General features: G+C 52.6%; 1 protein-coding gene across 1 annotated transcript in view; it reads right to left on the bottom strand.

Annotated features, from left to right (window-relative positions):
- CSMD1 (CUB and Sushi multiple domains 1) overlaps window positions 1-24,903 on the bottom strand; it is a 1,048,987-nt gene that overhangs the window by 312,822 nt on the left and 711,262 nt on the right. Inside the window, exon 7 of the mRNA XM_080662039.1 lies at window positions 23,341-23,418. Within this exon, the coding sequence (XP_080518165.1) occupies window positions 23,341-23,418 (78 nt within the window). The remainder of the gene's footprint in view (window positions 1-23,340; window positions 23,419-24,903) is intronic.

Below are 24,903 nucleotides of genomic sequence, written 5' to 3'. Positions count from 1 at the left end.
GCCCCGTCCTGTGTCTTCCCCGCAGAACCCCAGGGCTCCCGTGGAGGCTAAGCCGGATAAAGGCACGCTTCCTCCAGCTCCGAAAGGGCTCCCGTGTTACCCGAGCGAAGCCGAGACCTTACATTTGTTCGTGGCCAATGGGCTCTACCTTCCCCCTCATCACAGGTCCCCTTGATCTGCGCCTCCCTCTCATCCCGTGCTGCGGGCACCGCCTCCTTGGGCTTGCTGAGCGTCACCCATGGGGCCCTGGTACCTCTGCCCCTCCTCCTGGTGCCCCTCCCTCTACCGTCTGCCCAGCTACCTCAGCTCTGGCATCTCTCCCTCCGTGCTGCCTCATTAGCCAGTTCTCTGCTGACACGCACTCAGACGCTGGGACCCCCAAGCCCCGGTGCTCCCGCCCCTCGGCTTTATCTTCCTTAGCCTTTATTTCCCCAGGCTGATTCTACATCAGCACACTGACCGCCATCTGATACACTCCGTGCGGTGAGTCCTCGCTGACGTCACAGATGGGTGCTGGGACTTCCAGCAAAAGGGTGTACAACAAGCCAGTCCTTCCACGGGCTCTCCGAGATAAACGAGGGTGAAGTCCCTCCTGCATCTCATCCAGGCTGTCAGGAAATGGCACTGAAAGAAGCGATGCTATCGGAGGCCCCGCTGCCCTGAAATGTTTGCTCTATGACTCCTTCGCCGAACACGGGACCATGACTCCGGGGGCACGGGGAGCTTATCTGTCCTGGTCCCTGCCGCCGTCCCAGGACCCAGAAGGGAGCAGGTGCGGCTGGCACTGGATTGACAGATACTCACTGAAGGAACAACTGGAGAGGGAAGCCCCTTTATTTTAGCCACTTGAGAGCATAATTAGCACTCCACACTATTAATGACACTCATTCAATTTAAAGCCAATGGAAGGTGCTTAAAAACGCTTTCTGTCCACACAGAGCACTTCCTCTGCAAGAATCCATCAACAGGCGGCTCCTCAGGCACCACTTTATATATCGAGTGATCTACGCTCAAGGTTAAGAGTGGCTGTCATCCATCTACCGACCCACCTCGCTGTCTACCTATCCACCTAGCTGTCATCCATCTACCGACCCACCTCGCTGTCTACCTATCCACCTAGCTGTCATCCATCTACCGACCCACCTTGCTGTCTACCTATCCACCTAGCTGTCATCCATCTACCTACACCTAGCTGTCTACCTATCCACCTAGCTGTCATCTATCTACTATCCACCTCGCTGTCTACCTACCCACCTAGCTGTCATCTATCTACCTATCCACCTAGCTGTCTACCTACCCACCTAGCTATCATCTATCTACCTATCCACCTAGCTGTCTACCTATCCACCTAGCTGTCATCTATCTACCTATCCACCTAGCTGTCTATCTACCTACCTAGCTGTCATCCATCTACCTATCCACCTAACTGTCTACCTACCCACCTAGCTGTCATCTATCTACCTATCCACCTAGCTGTCTACCTATCCACCTAGCTGTCATCCATTTACCTACACCTAGCTGTCTACCTACCCACCTAGCTGTCATCCATCTACCTATCCACCTAGCTGTCTATCTACCCACCTAGCTGTCATCTATCTACCTATCCACCTAGCTGTCATCCATCTACCTACACCTAGCTGTCTACCTACCCACCTAGCTGTCATCTATCTACCTATCCACCTAGCTGTCTACCTATCCACCTAGCTGTCATCCATCTACCTACACCTAGCTGTCTACCTATCCACCTAGCTGTCATCCATCTACCTACACCTAGCTGTCTACCTATCCACCTAGCTGTCTATCTACCCACCTAGCTGTCATCTATCTACCTACCCACCTAGCTGTCATCTATCTACCTATCCACCTAGCTGTCTATCTACCTACCTACCTATGGATGTACGGAAACATACATTCAGTCCATTCCTAGAGCTTTACTAGTACCCTGTCTCAGGTAAGTTAACATGGAGGAGGTAAGCCAGGGGCTATTTAAACAGAGGGAGGCGAGAGGGATCCCAGCTCAGCCCCTGTCAGTCACCCAGCCTGGCCAGCCCCCTCCACACTGGCTGAGAGCAGCGCCGGTTAGAAGAATGGCAATGGCAGTCTGGCCACATCTCTCTGGCGTCCTGTGAGGGCCCTGAAAGTGCCGCGTCCCCGAGAGGCAGCGCAGGGTTAATGGCCGACAAGCCTTGGGGAGAAGTAAGTGTATGTTCACGGCCTTCTCCCTCCCAGGGGCGCCTGCCTCGGCCACACTGCGTGGCTCAGAGGTTGAGCTCGACCTATGAGCCAGAGGTCACGGTCTGACTCTTGGTCAGGGCACGTGCCTGGGTTGCGGGATAAATGGTGGTGAAAACCATAAAAGATTACCAAAAAAAGAGAGGGCGGAGACATTAAGTAACATAATGAACAGTCTCTGCCTTGGGCAGATAAAACCACGGGCCTGTGTGTGCCGGGGGAGTTTGCCTTCAGGCTGTTCCGAGGAGCTCTGAAGAGGTGATTTTCTGGCCCTGCCGTTGGCTCCTGAGAGAGTGACTGAGTCTCTGGAAGCTGCTGCTCTGGGCATGTGGGCACCACCGTGCCGGGGCCTGCGCTCCAGGAACAGGGAGGGTGTAAGGGGGTCAGCTACCCAGCAGCCCGGCCCTGCTCTGCCCGCTGGGACGTGGTGCCCGCCTGCCTCCCGGGCCGCAGCTTGGCATCCTGGACCCTCCTCCGGGCATCTCCCCGGATAACTTGTCCGTCACCCAGTTTCCAAACTGGCCCAGGTGCAGGGGTGATCACAGCCCCACGTGGTCGGCTCCGTCCGTGGACGCCCTCCCACACGCCCTCGATGGCCGCGTGGACTCGTTATAAACAGCAGCCTCATTCCACCAGGGACACGCTGCGCAGAACCAGACATCTGAAGGAACAACACATCTGCGCAAAGACACACATTCGGAGCCTATGTGGGTAGCGATGTGAAAACGAAGAGGGAGGCAGTTCGGAAAATGAGTGTTTCTCTCTTCAGTATTAATTGGGAAACCAGGCATATCCCGGGCCCTGCTGGCTCCGAGTCGCTAACGCCGTCCTCAGAGAACCGGGTGGGACTTGGGTGAGCTGTGGGCCCTTCCTGCCCTCACCTCCCAGTCCTGCCTGGTCATGCCACCTGCTCCCTAGTCCCTAAGCCAGGGGTGGGCAAACTTTTTGACTCGAGGGCCACAAGGGTTTCTTAAACTGGACCGGAGGGCCGGAACAAAAGCATGGATGGAGTATTTGTGTGAACTAATATAAATTCAAAGTAAAGGAGCGGAGGGGAGAGCAAGAGAACCGGATAGAACAGCCGGATCCAGCCCGCAGGCCGTAGTTTGCCCACGGCTGGTATAAACGATGACAACAAGAATTTTCTAATCAATTCAGAACCTTACATTCTGACTATTCATCGATATCAAGTTACTGCTACAATATTAGGTTTTGGTGTGTCTTTTATTTCTGTATTGTTTTGACCAAATGAGATACAATTTGTGAGGAAAATAATCAGTGTCTTTGTCTTTGTTATTATCCAACTAGATTTTAATCAAGTAATTGACTCAACAGGGTTCCGACCAACCCGTGGTGAAAATATTGAAAAATTCCATTTCAAGGAGAAATGGTCGGGGTGCATGCAGGAGGCAAACAACTCCCAGGGCCTGTGGAATGGAGGCTGCAGATCTCCCCAGAGGACGGACTGAAAAATACCATTGTCTCGGGGCTCATTCCACCCCCGAGAATTTAGCGACTCAGCCGTCTAACCGTTCATTCACTCTACCAGCATAAAAGCCTAAGCGACTTTCTGACCATCCGACCGGTAGCTATGACGCACAATGACCACCAGGGGGCAGACGCTCAATGCAAGAGCTGTCGAGCTGCGTTGACTTGGCAGCTGCCGTTCACGGGTGACACACCCGGAACCAGAGAGGAGGGAGCCCAATTCTGGGGTGCGTCACCTGAGAACTGCCCTCTTGCAATCCAGGATCCCTTGTGGGATGTCAGGGAGCCAGTTTTGGCCCGATCCCTGCAGGCCTGTCCAAGGGACCCCACCGGTGCACGAATCCGTGCACCGGGCCTCTAGTAGATTGTAAGAGTAACTTCTGGTCAGCCTCTTGTATTTGGAAGTCTGGCCGAAATAACTCACAAGAGTGACTTCTCTATACCCACAGATTAGCGAACTCACACACATGAGGCCCAGGGGAAGGTGTACTGGGTGACATGCAGGTGGCGGACAAGGAGTTCTTTGGAAGACATTCCAGTATCTGATATAAAATATACAATCTACGTCCAATAAAATGCAGGATCTGACACTTTTACCACCATGGACACCGCCCTAGCCAGTATGGCTCAGTGGATAGAGCGTCGGCTTGCAGAACAAAGAGTCCTGGGTTCGATTCTGGTCAAGGGCCCATACCTTGGTTGCAGGCTCTTCCTGGCCTGGGGCCTGGTTGGGGCACATGCAGGAGGCAACCCATCAATGTGTTTCTCTCACATTGATGTTTCTCTCTGACTCTAGCTCTCTTCCACTCTCTAAAAATTAATGGAAAAATATCCTCAGGTGAGGATTCAAAACAATAAATTCATTAGAAATAAAACCATGGATAGCGAAGTGACATCATGCTTTTTGCCTTGAGGAACAGTGCCCAGTGCCCAGGGACAGTCCCAACTGAGACCTGTCATACGTCCAGCTCACACTTGAACAAGACCAAGAAAAAGGCCTAGTGTGGACAATAGAGTATGTGGTCACTTTATATATGAAGATAGAAAACAAGACTGCAATGCACTCATAGGTCAGAGTGGACTAGAGAGAACATGTCTATGTTCTGACTAATATGGTGTATCTAGAAGGAAGTTCAAGTCTATTTTCAATGGAAGAATATGAAGCGTCCCTTAAATTAAGTGATGAAAGGAGAGGCAATATTGAGAAAACTATATAAAAACACTAGAGGCCCGGTGCATGGATTCATGCACCAGTGGGGTCCCTCGCCTGGCCTGCGGGGATTGGGCTGAAACCGGCTCTCTGACATCCCCCAGAAGTCCTGGATTGTGATATGGCACAGGCCAGGCCGAGGAAACCCCTCATTCACGAATCTGTGCACCAGGCCTTCAGTGTGCATATAAGATCTTTGGTTAATCGCTTCTCTCCTCCCCCCTCCCCCCTTCCCTCTGAGATTCATCAGTCTGTCCCATGTTTCCATGCCTGTGGTTTCTGCTCCAGCAATGAGCGTCTGCCCCCTGGTGGTCAGTGTGTGTCACAGCTACCGGTTGGCCAGTCAAATGGTCGGCCGGTCGCTTAGGTTTTTATATATATAGACAGTTTACAATGGGCAACTGTCTTGGTTTTAATTTTCTCTACTTGTCGTCTGATCTCCCCTGTGAAGCCATTCCCTTCCAGTGTAAACAGCTGGTCCCAGGGGTGCCCCCCTCTGCAGCTCTGCTCTGAAGGCCTGTCCTGGGGACCCCAAGCCCTGGGGTCCATGGCTGATGCCTGGAGACCGGCCACTGCCTGGACGATAGCGAGGCCTGAGCTACGGTGATGTCCACCTGTCACACATCTGGTCCCTCCAGAGAGAAGACATCGGCCTCCGTCCACGTCCATGGTCCTCCTCCGTCCACACAGGCTGGGCCCCCTCATGTGACAGGAAGCAGGTCAGCCATGAGCAGGTCCCCTTCCCCCCTTTCCACGAATCCCACTTGCCCTTCTGCTCCCCAGCTGCGCTGACCTGAGGGTCAGACCTTCCCTTTACTAGGAAACCTGAGCATTGCAGTGAGAGGCCAGGGCCCTGCTTGTTCACGGGACAGACGTCTCCCTCCTGATGCGCTCGAGCCCCTGACCCCCCGTCTGTGAACTGCTGTGAGGCACTTTCCCCCCGACCTCGTACTCAGATGCAACAAAATCGAGAGGATCGTGTGGTGAGGCCCTGGGGGTGGGCAGGGTGGAGGGAGGCAAACGGAGTGGTGGGGGACACGTAATAGTGTCAACAATTAAAAAACAAAACAAAAAAGGATAAAAAAAAAAAAAGTAGATACAGCAAGATTCTGTGGGCGTCCTGGACATCAGCTGGCACAATAAACATCTATTGCTTGATTCAGAAAATGCACCCATAGTACATTTTTATACCAAATCCCAAATCTTGCCCCTTTTATTTTGAAATGGAGTGTAACAGAAATGTAAGGCACCGCTGTGAAGTTCCTTTTTGCAAATGCCAGCGGCACGTTTCCTCATCGGCTGGTCCTTACAAGGAGGGAATGCTGTGCAGAAGGGCTTGGCCATCAGAAATGAGCCCGGGACCTGATGCATCGCTGGGGCACGATGCCCTACTGCGTGCCTCTGGTCCTTGTAGAACAGACACAGTGACTGCCACTCGGAGGGATTGTAGATGTGTTCTCTGTAATGTGTGTGAGCCTTTGCACACGCATGCGCCCGAGCAATCCTAGGAACCCCTTACAAGTGTCACATGCAACGTGAAATGTTGAAAAAGAGACTTGGAGAAAATACGTCAATCCTGGCTTTGGTAATAAACTGAAATTCGGTGTTGCTCCTCACTCTGCCTTTCAATTTCACCCTCAATTTACAGAACACATCCACATTCTAAAAGTTGGGGTGAAACTGTAGCGTGAGACAGGATCTGAGCGGCCATCGGGAAGGAAGAATACTATAAACCTACGTAAGCAGGACAGCCGAGCGTGGCGGGACAGACCACAGAGCGAGGGAGCAGAATGAAGAGCCCAGGAAGGGACCCACCCACGGAGACCAGCTGACCTCTGACCCCGGAGCTAAGGTGAGACCTTGCAGCAGAGCCAGATTCTCAGCAGACGTGCTGGAAGAAGTGAGCGTCCACCTGCAGCCACGCTGACTGGAAACACAGACTCACCCCCTTCACAGACGCCAACTCCAAAGGGTACAGACCTCAACGCAGAACGTGAAACTAGACAGCTCTGGAGGGTTTAACCGGAGAAAAACCCAAAGGACCTCGGCTTGGCAATGTCTTTGAAATACCACAGTGGACGTATGACGTCTGTGGGAAACAGAAGTTGGACATCACGAACATGTAAAACGTGTGTTCCGTGTCCTGGCCAGTGGTTGGAGTACCGTGCCCGAACACCAAAAGGTTACAGGTTACAGGTTCGATTCCCAGTCGGGCACATGTCTGGGTTGTGGGTTAAATTCCCAGTTGAGGAGTGTATGGTATGCAACCATTTGATGTTCCTCTCTCTCTCTCTCTCTCTCTCCCATCCTCTCTCTCTGAAAAAATAAATAAAATCAATGAACATATCCTCAGGTGAGGATTAAATAAATAAAATCAAGAACAATTAAAACGTGAAAGAAAAACCACATTCTCGGGTGAGGATTAAAAGGCACACGTGAGCTCTGTGACACGTTAAGAGAATAAGAGGGCAAGCTACAGGTGGGCGGACAAAGACACATCTGATAAAGAATTGTTGTTCAGACGATACAAAGAAATCTTAAAAAAAGTCATAATAATAAAAAAAGAAAAAAAAAAGAAATCTTAAAATTCAACAGCAAGAAAACGAACACAAAGCAACGAAAACAGCAAAAGGTCTGGAGAGACTGCCCAGGAGGACACACAGATGACACGTCAGCGTTCCCCCCATCACAGCTCGTCAGGGAAATGCAGGCGAAACCACAGGGAGGCCTCGGGGCTCCCACCGGAGGGTCCAAACCCAGACCCTGACAGCAGCAAGTGCCGGCCAGGATGGGGAGCCGCGGGCACCTCACCCGCCGCTGGTGGCAGTGCGGGGGGTGGGGGGGCGGCCACCTGGGGACGTGTTGGGGCTTCTCACAGGGACTAAACTAGCTACGGGGTGCCCTGGCATTTATCCAAAGTGGAACACGCATGTCCACACAAAAACCGGCACAGGGATGCGTGGAGCAGCCTGGCTCATTAGGGACAGGGCTTAGACCAGGGGTGGGCAAACTTTTTGACTCGAGGGCCACAATGGGTTCTTAAACTGGACCGGAGGGCCGGAACAAAAGCATCGATGGAGTGTTTGTGTGAACTAATATAAATTCAAAGTAAAGGAGCGGAGGGGAGAGCAAGAGAACCCTCCGCTCTTTCGGCTCCGCGGGCCGCATAGAACAGTCGAACGGGCCTGATCCGGCCCGCGGGCCGTAGTTTGCCCACGGCTGGCTTAGAGGCAAGCAAGGAGCCCTTCAGCAGGTGATGGATAAACCGGTCCATCCGGACAATGGGATATTGTTCAGCGACAGAAAGAGCCACCAGGCCACGAAAAGAGATGGGGGACTTCAAATGCATATCGCTACGGGACAGACGCCCCTCTGACAGGGCCACCTACCATGTGATTCCAGCTTCATGACATGCTGGGAGAGACATGAGCATTTCCAAGTAGAATACTATGATGGCGGCATTTGCTATAAGACACTTTAGGGGAAGACGGTGAGTGGGTGGGCAGCTGGAACACCGCTGACGGTTCCCATGTTGGTCACGGGGTCTCCGCACCCCTCTCTCCACTTGTGTGCACGTTTGAGATGGTCCCTAGTAAGAAGGTTAAGATTAATAACCCCTGACAGCCTGCTCTGTGTGGAACGAGGCTCGGTGGACTCATTGCATCAGCTGCACTTTAAGGACCATCTTAGTCAAGTTGTGACCAACCCAGCCGTAAACTGAGAGCAACAGCCATCCACTCCACACACGCGTGTAAACGGCGGGTCCCGGGGTGTCCCGCTGCAGAGCTCCCCAGGACCGAGCGTGTCCGTGTGCTGCTTTGCTCCGACGGCCTGTCCCGGGGACTCCCCAAGCTCCGACACGGATGGCCGATGGCCTGGGAGATGCTGCTGAATGACGGCCACTGCCCGCCACGCCACGCGGTGCAGGCCTGGCCTGTCCCAGGGGGCGGAGCTGTGAGGCAGCAACGTGCCTGCGCTGGTCCAGACCTCACGTGGGCCCTGCGTTCCTCTGCGACACCCTGGGAGACGGACGAGGAATCCCCGCCACATCTGACACCTTCCACCTTAGCTCTTGATTGCCATTAGCGCTGACGGCTAGTAAACTGTCTCTCCTGCTCATGTTCGCACCCTTGTATTTAGTGCCAGGGACAAAATCCTGCACAAAAGCCCGCCTCTGAGGTGCCACCACGCCAGCCTGGTGGTGCCACCACGCCATCCTCGCTCACCTCGGGCATGGCTCCCGCCTCCCAGGGGAGGGACTGTCAGCCCAAACACGCCTCTTTACGATGATTAGCTTTATTAGGGTGAGATTAGTTAATGAAATCGTAGAGGTTTCAAGTGTACAATTCTATCATACGTCGTCTGTAGGTGGTATTGTGTGTTCACCACCTGACATTCACACTTGAATTAAGAATTCTGAGTAGGAACTTCCCTGAGGGAAGATGGAAAGTCTGACTTGTGTCCATGTGCCTTCTACTGTAGCATATCCTGAGATCTGTTCTTTATGTCTTAAAGATACGATAGATCAGTGGTCGGCAAATTGCAGCTCTGTTGACTAATGAGTTTGCCGACCACTGCGTAAGGCATTACCCTTACCCAGAAGTTTTGACTTCAGGTTAAAGACATTAGTACATTATTAAAATGTTTTTTAAGTGTTTTTCCGTAAGGCAGTGGTCGGCAAACTCATTAGTCAACAGAGTGGCAAACTGCATGTGGCTCGCGAGCTGTGGTTTGCCGACCACTGAGCTAGATGATCCCATTTCCATGTGATTAATAGACAGAAGTAGACAGATATATAGATACTAGAGGCCCAGTGCATGAATTCGTGCACCCGTGGGGTCCCTCAGTCTGGCCTGTGGAATCAGGACAAAACCAGCTCTCCAACATCCCCTGAGGGGTCCTAGATTGTGAGAGGGCACAGGCCAGGCCCAAGGACCCACTGGTGCATGATTGGGCCAGGAAGAGACATGGGAGGTTGGCCAGCTAGGGAGGGACCGTGGGAGGGCTCCAAAGTGTGTCCGGCCCATCTTGCTCAGTCTCAATCTGCCAAACCCCAGCAGCAAGCTAACCTACTGGTTGGAGCATCTTCCCCCTGGTGGTCAGTTCATGTCATAGCAACTGGTCAACCTGTCAACTGTCTGCCCCCTGGTGGTTAGTGCCCATCATAGCGAGCTGTTGAGCAGCCTTAGCATATCATTAGCGTATTATGCTTTGATTGGTTGAACAGACGGCTGGACACTTAGCATATTAGGCTTTTATTATATAGGACTAGAGAACCGATGCACGAAATTCGTGCAAGGGGCTTGGTCCTCGCAGCAGCAGCAGCTTGCCTCGGCCCTCACAGCCTCTGCTTCATCCGGAAGGATGTTTGGAAGGTCGTTTGGCTGTCCGGTCTAATTAGCATATTACACTTTTATTATTGTAGATATAGACAGACATAGGATAGATACATACAATACAGAGAAATGACAGAGATAAACAGATAAATAGATGATAGACAATAGGTAGATACATGAGATATAGATAGGTAGTTAGATGGCATACAGATAACAGATGATAAATACATACATGATAGATGATAGATAGGCAGATTATAGATAGACAATAGGTAGATAAATGAGATATAATTAGATGATAGATGAATGATATGTAAGTAGATAGCATATAGATGATAGATGAATAATATGTAAGTAGATGGCATACAGATGACAAATGTAATGATAGAGAGAGACATGATAGACAGACAATAGATATATGAGATATAGATAGATACAGGTAGATGAGTGATAGGCAGGTAGATGGCAGATGATAGATAGATGACAAAGTGAACTGCCGTGTCCCTGGCACTATGCTATGGTGATAAGTGGGGAAGGCAGTCCATACATCACTCCTACTCAACGTATGTTTATTATGCGACATGCACAGTGTTCTGAGTGCACAACCAAGTACAGGCAAGGCTTTTCATCAAGAAACTTACATTCTAAGAGAGAAAGAAAACACCTAAACTAATCAGTAAATGTCAGCGATGGACAGATGTCATTCATGTAAGTGATAAGACCAGGGCAATGTCGTGTCTGACTTGTTAGGACTGTGAGGTGGGCTGGCCTTGCCAGAGTGTTTAGGGAAGGAGTGTCTGAGAACTTGAGTTTGGAATTGTTAGTAAGATGGTGAGAAGGAGGCAGCTCCAAGAACATTCATTCATTCATTCATTCATTCATTCAACCTTTATTTACTGAGTCCCTACCATATCCCAGTTCCACAGGGAACATAACATTAAACTCCCCATCCTCATTTTTGTGAGACAAGAATGAGATACATTTATATTTATGGAAAGTGTGTGGTGTGTGTGAGAATGTGAGTGCATGTGTAAGAGTGTGTGCATATGTGTGTGTGCATGTGGTTGCTGCTGACGCGCTGGACAATACTATTCGAGAAGTAGAGAGAGGCCTGATCATGAAGTGCCTTTGAACACTGTCTAAAAGTCAGACTTGCCTTCCGGGTGCAAGGAACCTCACAGACTCTGGCACAAGGGCAAGGGTCTCAATCTGATTAAAATTTGCCAATTAATTTCCTTTACCCAAAACACTCAATGCCCATTAAGCAATGCTGAGGAGCAAAAAATACAAAGGCATTGCTCAAATCTTCAGGTACACTGAGCCTCGTCTTAACAAGGCACACGCTAATGAACCCTCTCAATGGAACGACTATTACTGTAAAAATCAGGAGCGACACGCGTCTGGCTTCACATTAGGGTCATTACAGTGCCTCTCTGATCCGGAAGAGAACGTGGATAGGACGCTTGTTTCCCGCCAGAGAGAAGGTAATGCTGAAGGTGACGGCCATGGGTAGAATGTCCCATGTGTCCCAGGGACCCCAGAGGAGAGATTTCAGTCTGTCATTACATTGTTAAAAGGCATGAAAAACATAAATCAAGTTCCTTATTCACCTAACGCAAGGGTCACTATGTCACTGAGATATAAATAGCATGTACTGTAACGTTAAAATCGGGTCATATGCCCTAGCCCAGGGGTGGGCAAACTTTTGACTCGAGGGCCACAATGGGTTCTTAAACTGGACCGGAGGGCCGGAACAAAAGCATGGATGGAGTGTTTGTGTGAACTAATATAAATTCAAAGTAAAGGAGCGGAGGGGAGAGCAAGAGAACCCTCCGCTCTTTCGGCTCCGCGGGCCGGATAGAACAGCCAAACGGGCCAGATCCGGCCCGTGGACCATAGTTTGCCCACGGCTGCCCTAGCCTGTTGGCTCAGTGGCTAAAGCATTGGCCTGCGGACTGAAGGGTCCCTGGTTCAATTCAGGTCAACAGCACATGCCTAGGCTGTGGGCTCAATTCCCAGTTGGGAGCATGCAGGAGGCAGCCAATCAATGATTCTCTCTTATCACTGATGTTTCTATCTCTCTCTCCCTCTCCCTTCCTCTCCGAAATCAATAAAAATATATATTAAAAAAATTAGCCAAAACCGGTTTGGCTCAGTGGATAGAGCATCGGCCTGTGGACTGAGGGGTCCCGGGTTCGATTCCGGTCAGGGGCATGTAACTTGGTTGCGGGCACATCCCCAGTGTGGGGTGTGCAGGAGGCAGCTGATCGATGTTTCTCTCTCATCGATGTTTCTGACTATCTATCCTTCTTCCTTCCTCTCTGTAAAAAATCAATAAAATATATTTTAAAAAAAATTAAAATTGGGTTATAAATCATTGTTCCTGGAGCCTAGAAAATTGTGCCTGGAGGTCGGTACACTGGCCTTGGATTGGAAGGACAGCTTGTAGCGAAGTCTGAACCCGAGCATCCTCAGTGTAGGTACCCTGAGGCAGATCACAGGTCCGTCCACCAACGTGTCCCTCCTGTGGGACAGACTTCTTCCTGTTTCTCAGAGGTGGCCACTGGATGCTTTACCTGACCTACCCACGCAGTGCATCTGATATGGGGTCATTTTCCCAACGCAGAGCTCGCGCAGCCGTGCGGACCACTATGGCATGTCAGTTCCCGCACAGAAGCTGTGGCAACGTTCTCTTGTGGGGTGGGTGGGGGCAGTCCCTCACACATTATGACAGAACGTGGACTGCTTACTGAGAGCTATGCTTCTCCCAGGCACGATGGCAGCATCCTGTTCGGATGGCTCATGCTCTACACTGTTTTATCAGCCTTTCCAATGAGAGCTCACCCCACGAAGCAGGAGATGCAACACGCAAATGGAATGCCCTCAACTGTCCTAAGAACCACTGCAGCAGGCAGTGCTTGCAACGGGGTGCTCCCGAAGGACCTCGTCTGTGCATCCTGCTCATCTCCTGGACTCGCCCGGGTCTCACCTGAACACAGGGTCACTTTCCTTCTCGGCATCAGTTTCCTCCTAGACAGCCGTGGGCAAACTACGGCCCGCGGGCCGGATCCGGCCCGTTCGGCTGTTCTATCCGGCCCGCGGAGCCGAAAGAGCGGAGGGTTCTCTTGCTCTCCCCTCCGCTCCTTTACTTTGAATTTATATTAGTTCACACAAACACTCCATCCACGCTTTTGTTCCGGCCCTCCGGTCCAGTTTAAGAACCCATTGTGGCCCTCGAGTCAAAAAGTTTGCCCACCCCTGTCCTAGCACTTCGCTTCCTCCGCCTTCTCTTCAGGAAAGTCATGCAAAGGCATTGAACTCCAGGGACTTGACCAAATAAGGACCCTGCCAAATACATGTAATCACGTCCGTAATTAAATCCTCTAATTTAATCCAATTAGTGTGGTGATTAATTTGGATAGATGCTAAAAAAAAAAAACCACCCCCAGCCAACAGTGAGCTCTCTGCACGGAGCCATTGCCAGTTTCTGTGCTGGTTTGCAGCCAGGACAACAGAGGACGGACGGGAACCAGAAGGGTCCATGTTCACCCTAACAATGTGCAGCCAAACTGAAATAGACGGTTAAGAATGGGGGGCGGGGGGCAATAACAATCTGTAAACTGCATTTCTTCTTCATCACGTGGATTAAACTTCATTTTCATAATTTAAATCCCATTATTTCAAGACTAGTACACCTCACTTGGAGGAAGTAAAACTGTCATTATTCGCAGATGACATGCTACGGTACATAGAAAACCCTAAAGACTCCACCAAGAAACTAAACCACTAGATTTCATAAATGAATTCGGCAATGTAACAGGATACGAAATTAATACTCAGAAACCAATGGCATTTTTATACACCAGTAATGAATTCTCAGAAAGAGAAACTAAAAAAAAAAAAACAACCCCATTTACTATTGCAACAAAAAAATTAAGATACTTAGGAATACACTTAACCAAGGAGCTAAAAGACCTGTACTTAGAAAACTACAGGACATTGAAAGAAGAGATAGAGGAAGACATAAACAAGGGGAAGAGCATACCGTGTTCATGGATGGGTAGCATCAACATCATTAAAATGTCCATACTACCCAAAGCAAGCTACAGATTCAATGCACTCCCCATTAAAATACCAATGGCATATTTCACAGACCTAGAACGAACTCCAAAAATTTATATGGAAACCTAAGATCTCACATGACTCCTCATGAGAATGATTAATCAATCACCAGGTTATGAATGAGAACCTTTTATGAGTTTCTTCACCTGTGTGCATAGACCGGGTCACCTGACCGGTGTAGGGTTCTACGTTTGTGGGTGAGAAGGGGACCTGACCAGCTCAGGGGAGGCCCGCGTGGCGGCCGTGCGCACTCAGAGGCCCAAAGTAACTACAACAGAGGGTCTGAAATGAAAACCTTTTAATTAAGAAGCCGTTACGGTGGGTGGTCAGGGCCTCGGCCGGCACCTTCCCTGACGGAGGCCCATCTTTACTGAACCCAGCTGCCTATGGTCCTTTGCGTCTACGATAACATATCCTTGGGATGTGCCAGGAATTTCCCTTTTCCGGACCCTCAAAGCGCAGGCACCCCTGCAGAGCCCCCAAACCCCTCGTTGTTATCGAGTTAAGCGCTGGCTGTAACTGTCCTGCACCCCCCTAAGTAACGAAGCCTGTGTCCATCATTTCACTGTTACCCAATCCCGGAGGTTTCCCGGCTTTGCTTTCTCCCGCCTCCCTCACCTGTGACCAATGGATTCCATGTAACCCACTCACATCTCCTCTTTTGGCTCAAATAAACAACAAAATTCTTTACAGGTTTGAATGTTTTCTTACAGTAACACATTCTACACAGAAACAGCCTGCAGACCAAGCAAGGAACCTCAATGTCTAAAGGCACAGTGCAGGCCACACCCAGGGGTCCCCTTCCCAGGGTCCCCTGCGCTGCGGGCAGGGCTGAGCCACCAGCCTTTGTGTGTGGGAATGCCCCGGGCATCGTCCCCCCATCGCGGGAGAAGGGGTGTTTCCCCACCCCTTCGATCTAATGGAGCATGCGGCCCTTCTCCTCTGGCATGTCCAGGCTGCTGAGCTCACTAATCACTCCCTAAAACCCAGCTCCCTGGTCAGCATGAGCCCACGTGGCCAGCAGCGCCCCCTGTACCTCTTCACGTCTCACCAGGAGGAAAGGTATCCCTCTGGGCAAAGGGGCCTCTCCCTGGGCTGGGGCCACTCCCTCCATCGCCCTGCAAGGCCCGAGCATGCCACCCAGCACTCCTGCAGTGTTTTCCGTTTCCTCCCCCCCACCCTTTCACCTGGTTTTAAGGAGCACGAGGCCCTGCGGGAGGCCGCTGGCACTGGCTGATCCCCCCTCTGCTGAGCACTGCGCTCTGAACCCGCTCCGCTCCGCTCTCCCTAGGACCTGATCCGGTTGCCTGGCTGACCCCCTTCCTCGTGTATAAAACAGAGAGCTTCGATTGAATTCTCAAAGAAGCTCCTGCAATTAATTACTTTCCTCTTTCGACTTTCCGTCTGAAGTTACTCAGGAACCAACATTTGATCTTAGAAGGTAATTTAATTACAGAGAATAGCGATCCCCCTCCGACTGTGGCCGCAACCACCCGGGCTGCGCTTAGCGGGGAAGATCGAGTCACTTTATACAATCGGATGAACCGTCAGCACGTGTTGAGCTTCTGAGACAAGGGGCGGAAATGCTAGGATGTGTGCGGTTCTTTCAGAACCCCGGACCGTTTTCCAAGCATTTTTGGAAATAAAAGCATGCATTCTCTACTCAGGTTGCAAGGTGAGTTTTCACATAGCCAATCAGGTATGCTCTGGGGTTGTTAGGGGCAGAACTAGAATACTGGGGACCAGCTCTGGTTATGGGAAAGAGTAGTCATGCCTGTTAACCATGATGGCCCCATGTTGGTTCAGAAAGGACATTCGGACCTGGCTGGGAATTGCACGCCCCCGGGGCCTGGAGCCAATGTCGGAACCACTCCCACTCGGGAGCTGCCTGTCATCATGGAAAGATTCACAGCCTTGTGGCCCCGGCAGGGCGTCCCACCCCTGCCCCTGCTCCCCATGCCTGTAACCCCTTCTTCCCCATGTAGTCCTGCCCTTCCCGATAGAGGGGGTTGCAGAGCAGATGCCTGTGGCTGACCTGCTGCTCTCCCGCGCTGCCCGCAGGACTGGAATAAACGCTCATGTATGACGCAACCCTGGGTGGGCCTAATTGGCTCAAGTAGTGACAGGCAGCTGGACCCCTGGGTTGTCCGGTTACAGACGTGTATGCTGGATCCATATAACAAGCATCGTTTCACGGGGGAACTGTAAGGGTTACACGCCTGCCATTTATTAGTAACTTAATAAACATTGGTCACTAGTATTTTTTTAAAAAAAGCATTTTGCTTCCTATCAGGGGGACAATAAGATTTCACCATCTAGAATGCCATCATCCTCTTTCTGGCTTTACACATTTTACTAGACGCTTTTTTTCTAGTTACTTAAGGAATTATATATGTAAATGGGGTGTAAATAATTGAGGAGCTACTTCCAGTGACCAGGGAAGCCAGCTGGCTTCTAGACCACACGGTCCCCTGCCCAGCAAGGATCCCCCCAGCACTTTCACAGATATTTCAGCTCCTGTGGTGACAAAGGCCTAGTGAGAAACTGCGAGCATAATTTACTCACCTGATTTATGAAGCAATTCACACACTGCTCAAGCCGCCAGGGGATGAGTCATTGTCAAGAAAAGGAGGACCTTTAACAACTGCAAACTGGATTGTTGCCTTTTATGGGGGAGCCAGTGGCCTGGAGCAAGTGCCCCTGGAGTTTACTAACCTTCACAGGACTGCAGAGCTGATGGGGCCGTTATTTCCCCACTGTCCACGCCTGCTTCAAAGCCAGATCTAGGGCCCGAGGGGGACACCTGCCCAGCAGGGGCAGGCAGCCTATTCCCCCTTAGCAACACACACACCACTGCCCCCCTCCCGTTCCCTAAGCCACACAGCAAGGATGCAGCAAGGACCCCCCAAAGCAAAACTGACCACAAGCTGCATTTCCAGCAAGTGGATCCCAGACGTACTGACTCTAACAACATCACTGGGAAACACAATGGGTTGTTGTTGTTGTTATTATTATTATTATTATTATTATTATTATTTACCTCTTCTTTAATACATTTTTACTGATTTCAGAGAGAGGAAGAGAAAGGGAGAGAGAGACAGAGAGCAATATCAATGATGAGAATCATTGATTGGCTGCCTCCTGTATGCCCCCTACTGGGGATAGAGCCTGCAACCTGGGCATGTGCCCTTGATCTGAATCGAACCCGGGACCCTTCAGTCCACAGGCTGATGCTCTATCCATTGAGCCAAAGCAGTTGGGGGCACAGTGGGTTATTTTGTGGGTGGTGTGGACGACAAGGGGCCATGTGCTAACCTGACTAACTCAGGGGAGGCCTGTGTGGCGGCCTTGCAAACTCAGAGACCTAAAGTGACCACAAAGGATGGTCTGAAAGTCAAACCTTTAATAAAAAGCTTCTTCACAGCAAAAGAAACCATCAACAAAACAACAAGAGAGCCCACTGCACGGGAGAACATATTTGTCAATGTTATCTCCGATAAGGGTTTAATCTCCAAAATTTATAGGGAACTCATACAACTTAACAAAAGGAAGATAAACAACCCAATCAAAAAAGGATCCAATGGACAAAGGGCCTAAATAGATACTTTTCAAAAGTGGACAAAGAGGAGGATAAGAGACATATGAAAACATGCTCAAAGTCACTAATCATCCGAGAGATGCAAATCAAAACGACAATGTGGTACCATCTCACCCCTGTCAGAACGGCTGTCATCAACAAATCAACAAATGACAAGTGCTGGCGAGGATGCGGAGAAAAAAGAACCCTCGTGCACTGCTGGTGGGAATGCAGACTGGTGCAGCCACTGTGGAGAACAGTATGGAGTTTCCTCAAAAAAACTAAAAATGGAACTCCCATTTGACCCAGTGATCCCACTCCTAGGAATACATCCCAAGAAACCAGAAACACCAATCAGAAAGAATATATGCACCCCTATGTTCATAGCGGCACAATTCACCATAGCTAAGATCTGGAAACAGCCCAAGTGCCCATCAGCAGATGAGTGGATTAAAAAACTGCGGTACATCTACACAATGGAATACTATGCCGCTATAAAAAAGAAAGAACTCTTACCATTTGCAACAGCATGGATGGACCTGGAGAGCATTATGCTAAGCGAAACAAGCCAGTCAGAGAAAGATAAATATCACATGATCTCACTCATTTGTGGAATATAATGAACAACATAAACTGGTGAACAAAAATAGATCCAGAGACATAAAAGCATCGAACAGATTGTTAAACCTCAGAGGGAAGGCAGGGGAGGGTGTGTGTGGAGGGGGTAAGAGATCAACCAAAGGACTTGTACTCATGCATATGAGCATGACCAGTGGACACAGACAGTAGAGGGTGTGTGTTAGGGGGTGGGAGCAGCTGGGAAGAGGTCAATGGGGGAAAAGGAGACATAGGTAATACTTTAAACAATAAATAATTTAAATTAAAAAAAAATAAAAGCAGTTTATAGTGGGAGTCACGCCCTAGCCAGCATCTCCCCTGACAAAGGTCAGCTTCCATCTTGACGGAGCTGTTGTCTTTCTGCATCTAAGGTAACGCACCTGTGGGTTGTGGAGTCACTGTATCTTCCCTTTCCCCGACCCCTCAGGGCACAACCAAGGTGCCTGGGTCAGACCACAGATCCCCTCCTTGTAACTACTATCCTGTTCATCGTTGCCTGTCAACTGTCCTGCACCACCCGGGGAAAGAAGCATGTGTCCGTCATCTCACTTTTTACCCAATCCCAGAGGTCTCCTGCTTGCTTCCTCCCGCCTCCCCAACCCATCGCCAGTGGAGTCCTGTGACCCACCTACCTCCCCTCCTCTGACTGTGATGTGTAAAACCAGGGGAAACCCGCCATTCCCCGGAGCATCGTCCCATCCGTTGACACTGCTTCCCGGCGACTGTCCACAGTTTGCCTCAAATAAACTCACAAAAATGCTTTACAGGTTTGAATGTTTTTTGGTTTTGTCTTGTTTTAGGTTAGCGGAGGTGTGGAGCCAGTAGGGCTGTGATGGGAACCCGCGGAAGAAGGATGAGAATCCGCTGATCTCCCTCCAAGGTCCCTGACCGGAGGGGGGGGGGGCAGGGGGGACACAGAGGCAGGGACAGGAGACCATGGGCCGGTGCAACAAGGCCCAGAGGACCAGGGCGGCTGAGAGACAGAGCGCGATGGCCAAGGTGTGTGACCGTCACTAGGCGGAGAGGCTCCCGGATGGCAAGGAGCCGAGACCTAAGATTAACGCTCCCTTTCCCCTTCAGCACGTCCGGATGGAAAGGCAGACGATGCACCCCAGCAGACCTCACGTTCCAAACTGGAGAAAGCCAGACTGGATCTAGCCACGGTGCCGAGGGGCGAAGAACGCAGCGTGGCCGCCGAAAGGACACGTCCTGTCCTTTAGAGTGGCAGGTTAGAAGCCGGGCTGGCTGGTCACCCCACGCCACGCAGACAACTCCCACAGTTCGTCCTGACGCTCGCATCTCCGTGCAAAGCAGTTCAGACGCGGCTTTGCCGTTTCATGCAGCGGAAGGAGCTGCGGCGGTCCTGAAATCAGCTCTCCGGAGCAATTCCGTCTGTCCCAGAGGAAAAGGCCGGGGGATGGAGGACAACATGGCGGGAGACAACGTTCAAGCAACGGCTCTGCATTCACAGGACCGCCCGGCGGGCGCTGGAAATGAGGGTCCCTGCATTCCTTCAGGGGGTGCCCGGTAGGCAGGGCAAGACGGATCGCCCTGGAACCAAAGACCGGTGACGGGAATGGCTCAGGGTCCAAAGCGGGAGCATTGCAGGGCCATTTGTTCCATCTGTTCCCTTGTGACCTCTTCCTGAGGGTGCGAAGGCCGATGCATCGCACGGCTCCATGTCCCTGCAGTTCATTCTTCGGCTTCCCATTAAGCAATGTTCTGAACCACAGGCCCCGGCCCGCCCGGGCGCAAACTGGTAACAGCGAATGGCCAGGACTCGGTGCGGGCCCTCTGTTCGCCCGGGGGAGTTACAGCCAATCGATACTGTATTTGTACAGCCATCCGTCTTCCCTCACGTGGAAAACGATCTCCCGCTGAAACACAGCAGCCAGGCCTCCCCCTCCTCTTCCTCCCTCCATCCCGGTCCTGTGGGGTCAGCGCGCCCAGGACACACCCCGGACGGGACGCGGCTGCGGTTCGGCCCTTCCTCGGGGAGGGCGCGGACAGGAAGGGCCAGGAGGCTTGGCAGGCAGCGCTGCCACCCACCGCTGAAAGCCGAGCGGGGAGGGGCTGGCTGGGCGTCCAGAGGCCCAGCCTCGGAATGGAGGTGGGCACGCCCATCGCTCCACGAGGGGGCGAAGGCTGGGCTGGAGGCTTTCCAAGTTCATCCCAGATGTTTGCGCTGATGCGTGATGTGCCCCTTTATGCCCCACTCTTTCCGAAGCTTAAAAGAATTAGGAAGAGCCTTAGCCAGTTTGGCTCAGTGGATAGAGCGTCAAGGGCACAGGCCCGGGTTGTGGGCTCCATCCCCAGTGGGGGACGTGCAGAAGCCAGCAGATCCGTGATTCCCTCTCATCACTGATCTCTCTCTCTCTCTCTCCCTTCCTCTCTGACGTCAATAAATAGCTACGTTTTTAAAAGCATCAGCCTGGAGACGCCGCCAGGCACAGGGCAGCAGGTGGGACTCGGTGATAGCGGGACAGTGCCCCCAGCCCTGGGTGTCAGTCCCGGAGGCAACGGTTACCAGTGCTGACACCAGAGGACAGGGGTCATGCAGCGTGCGCCCCTGGGAGGAGAGCGGTGACCTCTGGCCTTTGCGTCGGAGCACAGCCAGCTCTGGGGGACATGCAGGGGCAACGGGAGGAAGCGTGCCCGCCCTCACATGCCCACTCGCCCCGCAGCTGCCGGCCGGCCGGGGCGAACTCCACGTGGCCTTCGGGAGGCCGCTGGCCCGGAGCCCTGGGGCCAGGGACACAGCAGGCGGAGCCTCAGTGCGCAGGGCTGCCCTCTGGACGGGAAAGGTGGCTCATGGCCACAGCTGCCCTCTCAGCCTCCAGGGGGTCCGTGATGTGGAGAGAACAACAGGAAGTGAACACAGTAAGACGGGGTCACCAGAGACCCATGAGGGACCGTAGTGACAAGGGCCGTGGCCCCGTTGAGCCGTGCTCCTGACGCCGTCCTCCTTCCCCAGGCCCTCAGGTGGGAGCCCAGGTGCAGGCGACGGTGCCACCTGCGGGAGGGAGAGCGTCCTGTGCCTGCATTTCCCCGGGGAGGGGGGGGGGGCCTCCGAGGCTGGTCCCCGGAGCACCAGCGCCCGGGGCTGGGCACAGCTGCCGGGACGCACGTCCACGGCCTGAGGATGAGGCCCGCACCCAGGTCGGTGCCATATCAACAATGACTGTAGTCCGTTAGAGCATCTCCATACACAGGACCCCGGGAATCCCAGGCAGCCGCGGTCTCACCACGTTCACGGGCGACCCCACGTTCCCCGGGGTCCCGTAGCACCGGAGGAGGAAATGGCCCTTGGCTTCCGAGGTCCGGGCCCCGGCGCCAACACCTGGCCGGACGGACCCGAGGAGGCCTGCGTTCCGGCCTCACCCCGAGACTGCACCTGTGTTCTAAGATCTGGCAAACCCAGTTCAGTGCTCTGACCTCCTCCTGCTCCCAAAGTGAGCCCCTGCGCCCTCTCCGTTCTCCGCTGACCCGCCACGTCCGCGTACGCTCTTTGCTTCTTTCCCCTTCTATCTGGAAAGTTCCCCATGGCGTGGCTTTGCGGAAAGCCCACGGAATGTCACCTCTGGAGCAGGAATGTACAACCTGCTCTATCTGGTCGACAAAAACCATTACCATTTTAATTTGATGAATGCGGCAAGGGGGCTGGGAGGAGGTAAATGATTTCACAGCCCTCGCCTCCTTGTCTCTCTGGCTTCAAAGCCCGTGCCCTTTTCTCCATGAAACATTTAATTTGGTTTTGTCACACCTTCTGCATAAATAACATCACCGTTTACTTCACCACTGATCGTAGAAGGCTCCCGTTGCTCACTCCTCATTTTCTCTAATGATGAATTCTCATGTCAGACAAAAAGGTGCTTTAATGCTGTTGGGAGAAAGGACAGACACTCCCTATACCCCACGCGCAATTACGAATCCGTCCAGTTGTGTTCGGATCGGAACAGAACCATCTCCTTCCCACAGAGCTGGTGCCTAAATGCTGTGCAGGTATAAGACCTGGGTGTCTGACTGACCTCCGGGTTCATAAGGCAACGCTCAGACACTGAGCCACACTAACGGCCCATCCAAGAATATCCTGTATAATAAAAGGGTAATATGCAAATTGACCCTAACGGCAGAACAACCGGAACGACCGCTGGACCGGTCACTATGAGGCACATTGACCACCTCTCGTTCCCTTCCCCTGGCTGTCAGGCACCGATCACCCAATGGCGAATGGGGAACGGGGGGGTGGGTGGCGGTGGGGGGCGGGGCCAGCTGCGGGCAGCTGGGGAAGATGGCTCTGATCACAGGCCAGGCCTAGGGACGATACCCGTGCACGAATTTCGTGCGCCGGGCCTCTAGTTTTATTAGAAATTACAAAACCAGACACCTACCAGCGTGTCTCAGAGATCAATAGAGTGTGTGTGTGGGGGTGGGGAGGCCGTATAAGGAGGGTATACTAGAATGGAGAGGGAAACTGCGATGAAACCTGAGAAGGAAACATCTATTTAAGAGAGAAACTCCGGCTACCGTGACCAGTGAGGGCAGACGTGAGACAGCGCCGAGGCCCCTCAGGAGTCAGGATCAACAATCAGCAGGACCTTCCCCTGCTCCGCACAGTGTGAGGTCAGAAAAGACTCCGGCGGCAGAGAAGTAGACAGAGAGGAGGGGGAGGGCCCTTTGCAGACTGACTTCTCCAGAAACAGCGCAGGGAGAACGCCCGCCCGCCCAAGGACTGACGGCACAGGAAGGGGACTTACGGACGGAGTTCTTGGGGCTGCTCTCCTTGCTGGGAAGCATCTTGACGCCTCTCGACTTCAGCTCGATGGCCTTTTTCACTGCAAGAGAGAACAGAGCCCTGAGTAGGTCAGAGGAAGCCCATGTCCTCCCTCGGCACCGCCTGTCACAGCGCTTTCCCGCCGAGCTCGGGCACAGGGGCCCACGTGCTGAGAGGCCACGTACTGAGTGCAGGGGCTTGTGAATGGGCAACACAGGCCGTCCAACAGCCAGGCCGTGTCTCCCAGCCACAGCTTCAAGAGCTGAACATCACGCACACGCTTTCCCTTCTTTACCCAACCTGCCCCCCACCTGCCATGGCAGACCCCACAACCACTGTCGTCTCGCCATCGTGTTCAGGCAGGTTCCCGTCTCAGCGTCAGTGCAGTGACAGCGGAGTTTTCCAAACTGGCTGCAGTCATGACCAATTTCAGATAAAAATGAAAGCTGCACGTTGACTTATTCATACAGCCGTGCAATCACGCTGAGTTCCATCCACGCGGCACGCCGACAGGATGTCCACCCCTATAGCCAGCAGTGAACCGTTACTTTCTCCTGGGGGCCTGGCGCGCGGGATTTGTGCAAGGGGCTCGGCCCCTGCTGCAGAGGCCTCATCCAGAAGGTCGTCCGGAAGGATGGCTGGTCTAATTAGCATATTACGCCTTTATTATTATAGATTTCAATTATTCTTAGGGAACATGCCAGCAGTGACAGTGAACTCCTAGGCGCCCTCCCCTGGCCCCCCTCTAACCTCCGCGCCCGCCACCAGACCACTCCCTCGGGGTTCCTCCTCCTTCACTGGCCACCCTGTCCCCAGCCGCGTGTCACCCCGCGACGCGGTACCTGATGCCACCGAGCTCACGTGCCCCCGTCACCCCTGGGCCGCACATCCCGTGGGAGGATGGCCACCGGAGGGAATATCGTCATGTTGTTAGGAATGAGCACCACGTTTGGAAATACCGTGCACGCGGCGCGATGCCTCACTCCCCCCGCCTCAGTGCTGCGGGGTCCACCCCCTTATTACAGTGACCGACGGAGACGTGAGCTTCAGGGGTCACTGACCGGCCCGGGGGACGCGGCTCAGCCGCCTCGGCGGGCACCTGCTCGCGGTTCGTCAGGTGGCGCCCCCCACCCCCTGCACAGACCCACCGCCGGCTCTCCCCACCCTCACAGCTTCACTTTTCTTCTCAGCGTGTGACTGCACGGTGTGCTGTCAGAATGAAACAGTCCCACCCTCAGTGTGTTTCCTCACACGCGGACCTCCCAAGTCAGAATTCACAACCACTAACTCATCGTTTTATTAGGAATTTGTCAGCCGTTTGCTTAGACCTCAGTTGAGTGTTCATTAACATCGACCCTCTTACAGCGAAAGGTGTGCCCGAAGCCACGAAGCACGCGTGGTTTCGCTTTTCTACGGATGCTTTCCTTTCTGATGGTGCCACTCCCTGGACATTCCCGAGAATGTGGGAAAAACCTAAACATCATCAAGAAGAAAATAAAAGTGCTGCCTGAACAGACCCACACGTGTCTCCTCCCCAGCGGCGGAC

The sequence above is a fragment of the Plecotus auritus genome (assembly GCF_963455305.1).
Source record: "Plecotus auritus genome assembly, chromosome: 3".
Classification (NCBI taxonomy): Eukaryota; Metazoa; Chordata; class Mammalia; order Chiroptera; family Vespertilionidae; genus Plecotus; species Plecotus auritus.
Note: the sequence above shows the minus strand (reverse complement) of the source record. Positions and strands in the feature narration are given on the sequence as shown.